Raw genomic sequence first — 11393 nt, 5'->3', positions numbered from 1 at the left:
ACCGAAGTGGGACGTCTGGTTCTGCCCACCGTTCCAGACGATCCTACCCCGGAGAGAGGCTCAACACACCGGGCCGCCTGCTGGGTCCCCAGTTCTTCCTGTGTCCTGGATGCTGCGGCCGCCACGAAGCGCGGAGCCTGGACTTGCCGCAGCCCGCGCCACGTGGCACTCTGTCCAGGCTGATGGCACCGCAGGGCGCCCGTGCTGCTGGGACCGGCTGGGACCACCAACCCGGAGGGACTGGTGGACCAGCAGGAGGGAGAGCAGGCCCCGGCCAGGACGGTGCCGACGGCTGCTGAGCGGTGCAGCACACCTCAGGGAGGGAGGCCGTCCGGGGGGTGACCCGCCACACCCTGGCTGGGAGGACGTGACTGTGAGCCTGGCTCTCAGACCCACACCCAGAGAGGAGCTGTGGCTCGCCAAACACGTTTTTGGTTCTCAGCGGAAGACAGGCCGGCCCTGCCTCCGTGTCCTCTGCCAAGCCAGCCCCGGCCCCGTGAGAGGCTGTGCCCTGCCTGCCAGCCCCACGCTGGGTGGGGGCGGGTGACACACCCCAGGCCCCGAGATCGGAGACGGGGATGAGCAGAGCCTCCCGGGAAGAGCCAGGGCAGGGAGTGAGGGGGGCAGAGGGCTGGCCCCCGCAGCTCCAGTGCCCCGCCCGGCACTCCCGAGTGTGGGAAACCGGCTCTGGCCAGTCCCCAGAGGCCGCGGTTCCCAGCCTGATGTCGCAGAAGAATCGATCAACGGGGAAGCCCCAAAAAGCCCTGACGCCTGCCCCTCGCCCAGACCACTGGCTCCTTGGCGGCTGGCCAGGGCACAGTCACCCCAGGCCCAACCCCAGTGCTCGGGGGTCAGGCTGTGCTTGCGGGGGTGCTGCTGACTGAGAGAGCAAGGCCTCGGTGTGGCGATGGCCGACTCGAGCCATGTGCGCACGCAGGCCCGCTGGTCTCAGCCCTGATGCCTCCGCCTGGTGACCAGCCGTCCCAGATCCCCGCATGGGAGGCCGACGGCGGGCGAGCCCGGGGCCTCTGGACCCAACGCGCGGACGGCACCTGCCTGGAGGGCGGACGGGGGCGAGGTGGACAGAGGCGTGGGCACTACAGCTCCTGCGTCTCCGAGGTCTCGGCGGACCTCGAGAGCCGGGCCACGACGCGGGCCAGGGCCCTGTTCTCGGCCTGCAGCTGCTCGTTCATCTGCTTCAGGGTTTGGATCTGTTTTAGCTGGTGGAGGTTCTGCAGAGTGAAACGTGAGGGGACAGACAGAGAGAGACAGACCAGGAGATGAGCAGGATGGAATTGCGTGACTTGCGTGACTTCTGTTTTCAGCTGGCATGCGAGAGAGGAGGCGAGAGAGGAGCGGGGGGCGGCCACAGACAGAGGCGGCAGCTGGGGGTGGGGGTCCGCTCCTGGAGAGCACCCGGCACACGCTGGGCCTTCGGGGGGCCCTGGGCCGAGCCGGGGTGCTTGGGCCACAGCCTCAGGCGCCTCCAGCACCGCGGGGCGGAGCCGAGGAGCCGCCCTCTTCCTGGGTGCTCCCTTGCTCACTTGATCTGTTTTCATCTTTAGAAATAAAACGAAGCGAATAAAAGGGGGGGCTGCCGAGTCAGCGCGTTCCGCACGAGGCGTGTGCTGCTCAGGGTGGCCCCGACCTCTGACCTGCACGGGGCAGGTGCGCGAGCGCGCCAGGACTCTGGCCTGCACCCCACTTCTGTGCATCGCGGGCTCACAGCTCCGGGTGCGCACAGGTGTCCACCGCAGGCGCTCCGGCACTGGCGGCTATGCCCTCGCAGTGGACACCCCTGCCATCCCCGGCGACGAAGGGGCTGGACTGGTGTACGAGTCAGAGTTGCACGTGGAACAGAACAGCCAGCCCACGGACGTCCCCACTAACACCTCACTCCCAACAGGACCTGGTGACATCACTAAATGGCCTGTTCGCTGTCACTTGTCCTTCCTAAGGGGTTGGCTGCGCTGACCCTAAAGCTGAGGACGACCACGGCTTCTCCCGTGAACGGGCTTCGCAGACGCGGCAGACAGTCCTGCGGGCTGCGTGAGCAGAGGACAGTCTTTCCCACCCGTGCGATGAGGGCGGAAAGGAGGGTCAGTGGCCGCAGCTGCCGGGAGTGAGGGTGCAGAAATGCGAGGCAGAGACAGGGGGGTCAGGGAAGAGAGAGCGAGCGGGGACAAACTGCTGCGATCTGTCCCCAGAGAGGGAGGACGACCAGCTTGGGAAAAGCTCGGGCTCCGAGTCCCATGTCACCATCGAGGACCAGGGAGCAGGCCACCCTGCTGGCTGCGGAGAGGGCAGAGCAGGGGCCACGGGGTGACACAGGAGCAGTTAACAGGCACAGGGCCAGCCAGGCCAAAGCCTGTGCACTGGGCCTCGTCTCCCAGGGCACCGCAGCGGTCACGGCTGTGGAGATGACCCAGCTCGCATGGAGCACAAGCCATCGAGGCGGGCGGGTTTGAGGACTGTCAGCATGAGGGCACGAGGCAGGGAGCCACCTGGCGGAATGTTCCAGACGGAGCAGGCACAGAGCAGGCGCGCAGGGCTCGGAGTGTCAGCTGGTGACAAGTCCGAGTCAGCAAGATAAACCCAAGTCCGCCCAAAAGCAAACCGGCTGCCGGCCACATGCGAGGCCCGGGGAGGGGCTGGGGCTGAGTGGGCAGCAGCACAGATGCAACTGGGCTTGGCGCGGGCGCAGCCCAGCCCAGCGCAGCTCATGCGGCACACGCCCCGCCACGGCCGGTGGCGAGGGTGCCCCCGGCACACAGGTGCTCCCTTCCGAGTCAAGGCAGACAGGCGCACGTCGCCACGGGGCCCTCACGCCCCTCACGGCTCCCGTTCGTCCCGCCTGGCCTCGGCCCTCGATTTGCTGCATCAGAACAGGTACAAGGGGCACTCTGCGCTGAGCACCCATCTCAGGGGTCGCTGGAGGCCAGCCGTCCACCTGCTTCTGACCAGTTGCTCCAAGAAGGGTCGGTGTAACTGCGTATGTGATCAGCACGGGTCCAGCTGGCCCTCAGCTCGGCCGGGTCGCAGGCTGGACAAGGCAGTTGCCTATGCTGTTGGCCAGCTCCCCAGACACAGACCTGTGGCCTGTGGTCACCACCCACTGAGTCTGGAAGAGGGGCCTGGAAACGAGGCGAGCACTTCCTCAGACTCCATCGGGACTGTCACACCAGTTTTACGAAGTTTGGACGTACACATCTCAAGTTTCTGCCTCCAGATGAGGCACAGGCATAAACGTCACAGACCTGGTGCCAATGGGGGCTTGAATGCCCCGCCCTTGGCCCCCTGGGGTGGCGGACGACCGCGAGCCCAATGCTGGGCCCTGGCCGAGCGAAGGGTCAGTCCAGAGGCCTTATAGGCAGTGCCGCTTCTCCACGTGCCCCTGTGGCTGGCCTTGGGGGTGATGCACCCACTGGGCCGATTGGTTTCACGCACACGCAGCCACTGGTCTGGGGCGTCACCAGTCACTGTCCGGCTCTTTGGCAATTCGAAGTGAATAAGGAGCTGGCAACAACTGACCTAGGACCGAGAGCGGCGGACATTCCCATGCGTCATCATCTCTGCTGAGCACAGAGAACTCAGGACCTGGTTTAGGAAACCACAGCTCAGCAGGACGGGGACACGGAGCAATGTGTCAGCCTGTCACAACCACAGGACGGGGACACGGAGCAACGTGTCAGCCTGTCACAACCACAGGACGGGGACACGGAGCAACGTGTCAGCCTGTCAATACCACAGGACTTGGGTGGCAGGAACCAGACGGGGCTCCCACACTTGCCCCCGAGAGCTGGACGGGCTGAGGAAGCCGGGCCGCCCCTCTGGCCTGTCAGGGTCTATGACGTGGCGTGCCCGTGACCGTGGGCCCGGGCTGGCCGGGCTCCATCAGAGGCACCAGCTCTGGCGTCCCCTGCCTGGTTCTGGGCAGCACCAGGCCACCTCCTGGTGAGCACCGCGAATGGCCGCCTGACAGCAGACGCTGTCCCTCAGGCGCCCCACAGACAGCGCCAGGGCCTCTGGCTGCACACGCTCTGGACAGGCGCACGGGGTGGCTGGCCAAGCCGGGGTGGGAAAGCGCGGGGTCAGGCAGCTCTGACCACCCTGGCGCAAACTGCCGGTCACGTCTGCCCCTCACTGTCCTGACCCAGGCTCAGAGGTGGAAGGCATTGCGCTCTGAGGTCTGCGGCAGTGACCACAGAGCTCGGACATCAGGGTGGGGCTGCTGTGAGCCTGCCCTTTGTGCGAACTCTGGCCTTGCTCCCCAGTGAACCAGCAACACGTCTCCCCACGGGCATACCAGGGACGCCTGAGTGTCACCGGCTGCATGCCCTGAACTTAATACCCGTAAAACAGGACCCTGGGAGGCAGAAAGCTGAGCAGGTGCCAGGGGGGTCATGCAGTGCAGGGTTGGGCACCCCGGGACCCCACCAGGTGACCCTGAGCAGCTGTGTCCCCTCCATGGCAGGGATCAGCTCCTTTGGGGACACAGCCAGTTCTCAGCCCTCAAGGCGGCCTGGATGGCAGCTGTCCACCTAAGTGGCTGATAATGGTGGTCACTGCAGGTCGGCAGGGGATGGAGGAGCGTGCCTGTGGCTGAGCCTTCTGCAGGAGCACGGGCCCTGACTGTGTGGACGGGCTCAGTCTGCACCCTCCCGCCAGGGACGGGTGCGGGGGAGTGCGGGGGGCACCCTGGCTGCCGTGAGCTCATGGGCCCCTCCTGAGGCCCAGAGAGCTAGAGCCGCCAGCACCTTGGGGAGCGCCAGGGCTGGGAAACCTTAACTGCTGGACCCAGTCTGCCCTGAGCCTGCTGGAGACGCCCCCGGGGACCCCATGTGCTCTTCTTGGGGGGCGTGTGCAGCGATGTGTGCCGGGGCGGGCACTCGGCTGCTCAGTCCCGGCAGGACCGGGGAGGGAGCGTACCTTCATCTCCTCCTCCATCTCCGACATCTTCCGTTCCAGGGCGCGTTTCTCCTGTGTGAAGATAACACGCTCAATACCCCGTGGGTCTAGAAGGGACTCATGCCACCCCACCGCCATGTGACCCAGGGTCGAAACCCCGGTAAACCGCACCCAGGAGGTGTGAGCGACATGTGACCCGGCTTCCCTGACGAGAGCCACAGTCTCCGAATCTCCCGCCAGACGACTGGAAACGTGCACATGGGGTGAGGCCGGGCCCTGAGCCGCCCTTGGAATGTCAAATGGCTCCGAGACCAGGATCTTTGCTCAAAAAGGCATCGTTATCTGTTGCCATGCTGCCCCAGTTCCCAGGGAAGAAGGTGAACAAGCAGCACCCACCCCCACCCATGTCCCTTACCCCAATGTCCCCTGAACCCAGCAGGTTCCCTCATTAGATGAGGGACCACAGAGGTTTGCTACAGGCCGAGGGAATGAAACACGAAACAGCAGCTTTCCAGATCAAACAGGAGAAGGGAACATTCTCTGGCCCCAGGGTCAAGTCAAAGTTAGGGCTCATCGATAAATCAGTTTTTCCACCCAAGAACGTCAGTGTCCAGAAAACATTCTGATGCAGCCGGGAGGTCAGCTGTCGACGCAGACCCCTCTGGGCCCTTATTCGCTGCTGGCTCATCTCTCGTTTTAAGGCCAGACCAATGGCAGGTGTCTTGCAGAAGCCTCCTGTGCTCACGGTGCGTGGAAGGGCAGGGACTGACCCCGCGTGCGCACACGTATGTGTGCGTGCACGTCTGTGTGCGTGTGCATGCATGCGAGTGCCCACACATGTACATGTCTGTATACGTGTGCGCGTGTCTATATGTGTGTGCATGCATACAGTGCACGTGAATGTGAGATCACATGCGTACATGCAACTGTATGCACGCACGTGTGTCTGTATACATGTGCGTGCATCTGTGCACGTCTACGTGTGTGTGCATGTTCATGTGTATGCGTCCATACATGTGTGCATTATGTGTATCCGTGTGCTGGGGACAGGTCTGCCTACAGGCAGAACAATGATGTCACCTTCTGAGGACCCTGCCCCCACGACTAGACAGGACCATGGGCAGCCAAAGGCCTAGCAGTCAGATAGCCGCAGTCAGACAAGGACGAGCCAGCGAGCGAGCTGGGCGGGTGTGGCCGCCGCCGCCTCTCAGCCGGGCTCCAGGTCAGGCGCTCGGAATGTGGGGCGAAGCAGGGAGGGGCTCGTACCCGTTTCTCCACCTCCAGCATCGACGACCTGTCAGACGTCTTCTCTTGTCTCTGTGGAGCAAGGGAGAGGAGACGCTGTCAGGCCCGTGGCCCTGGACGGCACGCACGCGCCGGGCCTGTGCCCAGCAGCCGCGTTCTGCGGGGTCTGCAGCTCCTGCGGCAGGACAGGTGGGCACAGTTCTCCCGACACCTCAGGTCGCAGCACAGACACCCCACCCTCCCTCTCTGGGCCCACAGTGCCCACGTCCCCCACGTCCCCCACGTCCCGCCCTTCCCGCGTCCTCTCCGTGAGTGACGTCACTGCCCACGGGAAAGGAGCTGGGGCTTCCACGTGGCAGCGGGCGCTCGGGGCCCCCAGGCCCCTCATGACACCCACGTGGCTCTGAGCGGGGCCGGCGCGCTCGCCTGCTTCATGCGCCTACGACGCAGCTGAGCAGAAGCCAGGGCTCCGCATTAGAGCCGCCTCACATTCAGTTAAGTCTGCAGAGGGGCCGAGAAGGGTTGGCCACACGGCTGTCGGGCAGAGCGACGTCCGGTCAAGGGTGTTAACGAACCCGACGTTGCTCTGGCCTCGGCGTTCGAGGGCTGGACGGACTCCTGCAGCCGACAGACACTGGGCATGTTCAGGGCAACTGTGTGTGAACCGCCCGGTGCCAGGCACAGACGCACTAGACAAACCTGTCGGCTCGCACAGCTTTTTTTTCAAAAAACGAAGGAAAAGCAGAACCACAGTGAAGCTCAAGCTTTCGGCTCCACCCTGGGCTCCCGTCCTTGGGGCCACAGCTGTCACTGCTGCAGAAGGAAGAGGGAGGGGCCGGGTGGCCCCGTGCTGTCCCTGCCCTCGCAAGTCCACTCCCGCGGGGCTGCGTACATGCTGGCCGGCGCCGTGTCCTCCAAGTTCCCCCCAGGCGGTTCGGCGGAGCCGCTGTGTGGCCACGGCTCCGCGCAGCTGAGCCCGTCCTGCCTGGCGTCCCATCTTTGTTGACCGCGGAGACCTGCTTTGCAGCAGCCCCGTTTCTGCCCGATTTCGATAACTGGGACTTGGCAGAGCAAAGTCTGTTCTGACGTCCGTGGCAAGCAGCCGGCCAGAAAGCTACTGTGCAGGACGGTCTCTCAAGCCCTGTGTGTGCTCCGTGGCCTCGGGCGTGTGGCGTGGGCAGGCGTCCCTCCAGCCCTGCCACGTGCCGAGACCCAGCACGGCCTGCACGTCCCCACCGCAGCCGGCCTGCCTCGGGGACGCTGCTGGGGTCGCAGTGTCGCTTGAGGCCGGTCTGGTCCACCCTGACCGGCGTGTGCATTTTTCTCAGTCTGAGACCCACTCGCGTGTTCTCCTGAGTCACGGCGAACCCGCCATCGCCTGTGCTGCGGTCGCAGGCACTCGGGGGAGAGCCACACGGCGGCAGCTCGCGGGACAGGCCACGCATCTGCCGCCTGGCCAAGCCGTTCTCCGAAAAGTGGGGGTGTCCTGGCTTTCCGTCGGGAACCCCAAGTGAGGGCTTAACACCCCGCCCCAAACCCACACGCCGGCTACACGGCTGAGCATTCCCGCTCCGCTCCCGGCTGGGCTGTGTCGCAGCCACGTCTACGTCAGCTTAGCTTCCGAGACTCAGTCCCAGGCGCCTCGGCACCAACGTGAGAGCCCTGGGCTCACCTGCCTGGCTGGGTCCCTGGGGACGAGGCTGTCACCTCCAGCTCCGTCTAAGTGCCACTGCATTAGTGAGGCCCGGTGGGGCCGGCACTGCCGAGCCTGCTCCAGGCTGAGACAGTGGTGGCTGGGGTGGCACGTGCCACAGGACAGCCCTCCCTCTCTCGGGGGCCCCCCCTCTCCAGGCCTAACTCGTGACGTCTCTGCAGCAGGTTCAGTGCAGCTCGTGTCCACCACAGCAGGTAGTGCGCAGATGAGCTGGGCTGCGACGTGACCCACAGGCAGAAATGGTGACGTGGGCCACGCTTTCCCACTCGGAAGTGAGTAGCTCAGGCACGGCAGTGATTATCAGTGGTCACGGTCAGGCCACCAGACGGTCGTGGAACCAGCCACTCTCCACTCCAGTTAAACGCTGACTGACCCTGCGGTCAGCTCAGAACCCGACGGCCCTCGGCCCGTCTCTGAGGGGGGCCGCTTTTCACTCGTGTGTCCTTCCCGTCCCCCGGCCCCCTCACCTGGGCCACCTTCTCCAGCCTGGACTGCACGTCCGCCAGCTCCCGCTGGGCCTCCTGCAGCTGGGCCTTCAGCTTCTGATTCTCGGCCAGGGCACTCTCGTAGAGCTGGGGGACGGGGGAAGAGACCGGGTCACCTGAGGCTCCCCCCAGCACCGGCACCCCGGCGTCCCCATAAGCCCACGGGCCCTGCCCCTGGTTGTCACACTTGGGCAGCTGTGAGGAGCAGGGGGTCCGGCACAGGACACATCCGGGTGCCCGGGGCTTAGACGGCGGGGTTCCGGCGCCTTGGGGATGCCTTGTGTCCCTTGGGGCACTTGCATTGCTTAGACGCAGTCCCCACGAGAGGGCATTTCCTAGAGGCCGTGCTGCTGACTGTGGCCGAGCTCCGCTGAGCCAGCACTGACAGACCGCCTCTCAGCGAGTGTTTGCGTCTCAAGCGCTCGAAAGGGCGGGTTGTCGGCTGGCCCAGAACTGGGGATGTTCCAGCGAGATGGAAGGGGCACCCTGCATGACACACAGTCCCCAGCACCCCAAGGGCCTCGTCTCAAGTCCTACGGGCACGTGCGCACTGCGCTGAAGCCACACGAGGAGCAGCCAGGTGCCACCGCCTGTCACCCAAGCACCATTTCCTGCTTTGCCAGAACGGCACGCATTTCCCAGACCGTGGGGACAGCCAGGAGGCTGCAGGTGTGACCCCTACTTTTCTGTAGTCCCGGCTGCTGCCTTCCTCCACGCGGCTGGTCAGGGAGGCGAGGCGGGCTTCCCGGGCCTCCCGGCGGGCTCTCGCTGAGGCCCGGTCCGCATAGGGGTCACTGGTCGCAGGGTTACTGGCCGCGGATTCCAGCCTGCGGGGACACAGGAACAGTGGTGAGTGGGCTCCGAGGATGGCAAGTGGGGTGCCTCTCCTGAGGCCCGAAGCTCAGGCCAGAAAGAACGCAAACAGCCCGTCCCTGACACCCCTCCCTCCAGGCACCCCAAGCTCAGGGCTACGCCGCCAGGATGGAGGCCATTGTTGGCCAAGAATGGAGCCGACTTGAAAAATTGGTGGTTTGGATCCAAACGCTGACTTACATCTGAGAGCTTTTCAAGTTAATTTAGGGCTGAGCCACTTCTCGCAAGCCGAGCGGGTCTCACTAGCTCTTGGACGAGGGCCCCGTGAACCACTGACAAATCAGACACGGACTTGCAGGTGGGCGGGAGGCCGCGTGGGGGGCAGCTGGTCTGCCCGCAGGGGCCCCAGGTGGTGCCCAAAGGGCGGGTTTGCCACCCCATCTGTGCCCCACAGCAAATCTGTGCCTCCTGGGAGGAGCTCGACCACTTGGGGTCCCAGCAAACACCTGAGTGGGTGGCTTGTGACCCTCGTCACCAGTTCATGTTCCCTGGGACTTTGCGCGCTCCACACCAACTGTGGCCATGGTGCTGCCACACGTGAACGGCCCTGCGGGGCTCCGCACGCTCCCACTGCTGTGGGACGTCCGTCGGGTGCCTCTGCGGCGGTGGCGGTGGCCGCGGTGGGGGTGGGGGAGCGGCGAGGATGACCCCGAGTCCCTGATTACGCTACGGCTACCTCCGCTGCACATGCTGAGTCCGCCGCACCCTTTTCTTCTCGTTCGTCTCCCTTTCCTTAGCTTTGCAAATCTCTGTCGACGTCCAGTTCCAGAAGCCTTACGGATTTGCTGAAACACGTCGACAGCACCGAAGCGTCCAAGGCAGGACGTCCGGTGACCTGCTCAGGGACGAGCACTACTACCGGCTCGGTTCACAGCCTTGCAGGGTAGTAAACACCCACGTTCGACATACTTCTGCACGCGGGTCGGATGGTGCGTGCTGCCGCGGGCCCCCGGCTCCTCTGCACACACGCAGACGCGGCCCGCCCCGCTTCGCGAGATGGCCGCCGCCTCCCACCGTGCGGCTGACGGTGACTGAACCCGTCGATGACCACGTTCACCGTCTTGAAGTTTTAGCTGATGGAACAGCCACAGTGAAGACCTGTCTGCCGATCCCAGGGCGTCTGCCCCGTGACTGTGTCAGGGCCAACTCCAGGTCCGGGGGCAGGCGTGTCGGAGGCGCCGACGTGCGGACACGCCGCCCGGCCTGCGGGACGTCGGCCCTTCCCGGTCCAGAAGCATCTCGCCCATCGGCCTTCATGCTTCCGAATCACTGGGAGGCTCCGCACCTCTGGCTCCCCATCTTCCTGTTTCCGAGTTGCCCGCTCACAGCCTCTCACCCTTCTTCTAGGACTGCGAGCACCCTGTAGCAGGCCTTTCAAAACCGCTGCCCGCTGCAGATGTTTCTTCCCACCTTTCGTCTCTGATTATGGTGTCTTTCACTAGGGAAGACTTAAATTTTATATGATCAAGTCTGACAATTTCTACCTCCATGGTATCACACTTGGAAAAGTCTTTCCTGTATAAAGATCATAAATAATCTCCTCTACACTTTCACAGTGAAATCTTTCTGTCTTAAAAGTTGGAACCCATCTGAAATCTGTTTTGTTTTCGCTCTGGTTTGAGGGAAGGATCTACTTTCTCAAACCGAGTCACTGTCCCAATGGTCACGACATAGCTCTCTCCACGGGGATGGAAGTCACCGTAGACACGTGAGTGTTCAGGGTTACCTACTGCGCTCCACAGACTTGTTTATTCTTGAACGTGCACCTCGCTGTTTCAATCACCAGTTTTAGAGCATATTTTGAAGTCTCGGGCAGGGGGTCTCTTTTCATAAATGGCCATTATGACGTAGCAGAGTCCACGAGAAATTAACTGTAGGACAATATATGCTCACCAATTTTGCAAAATGAATTTTCTGCTGGGTGAGGTGTAAATTATTTATCCCCAGCTGGTGTCTGGCGGGAGGGTAAGCAGAGAAAGCACACATGCACACATACATTTTAAGACATATTCCTAAAGAAGAACCAGCTCAAGTCCCAAGCCAGTCACGAGCCTCACTCGCCCCAGGCCGGCCCACGACTGCAGCCGCCCCCAGTCCCATCCCGACTGCTCCAGCTGAGGGACAGTGGAGGAGAGGTTCGGGCGTGTGGCCCACAGCCTCTGCTGTTC

General features: G+C 63.6%; 1 protein-coding gene across 1 annotated transcript in view; it reads right to left on the bottom strand.

Moving 5' to 3' along the window:
* The window catches only part of LOC105296949 (protein phosphatase 1 regulatory subunit 12B-like), an 82005-nt gene that overhangs the window by 5759 nt on the left and 64853 nt on the right, over nt 1–11393 (bottom strand). Inside the window, exons 20-23 of the mRNA XM_023534778.1 lie at nt 9035–9179; nt 8335–8439; nt 6175–6225; nt 4930–4980 (exon numbers count right to left, since the gene is read on the bottom strand). Of these exons, the coding sequence (XP_023390546.1) occupies nt 4930–4980; nt 6175–6225; nt 8335–8439; nt 9035–9179 (352 nt within the window). The remainder of the gene's footprint in view (nt 1–4929; nt 4981–6174; nt 6226–8334; nt 8440–9034; nt 9180–11393) is intronic.

Source organism: Pteropus vampyrus, unplaced genomic scaffold, assembly GCF_000151845.1.
Source record: "Pteropus vampyrus isolate Shadow unplaced genomic scaffold, Pvam_2.0 Scaffold131, whole genome shotgun sequence".
In the NCBI taxonomy this organism is placed as follows: domain Eukaryota; kingdom Metazoa; phylum Chordata; class Mammalia; order Chiroptera; family Pteropodidae; genus Pteropus; species Pteropus vampyrus.
Note: the sequence above shows the minus strand (reverse complement) of the source record. Positions and strands in the feature narration are given on the sequence as shown.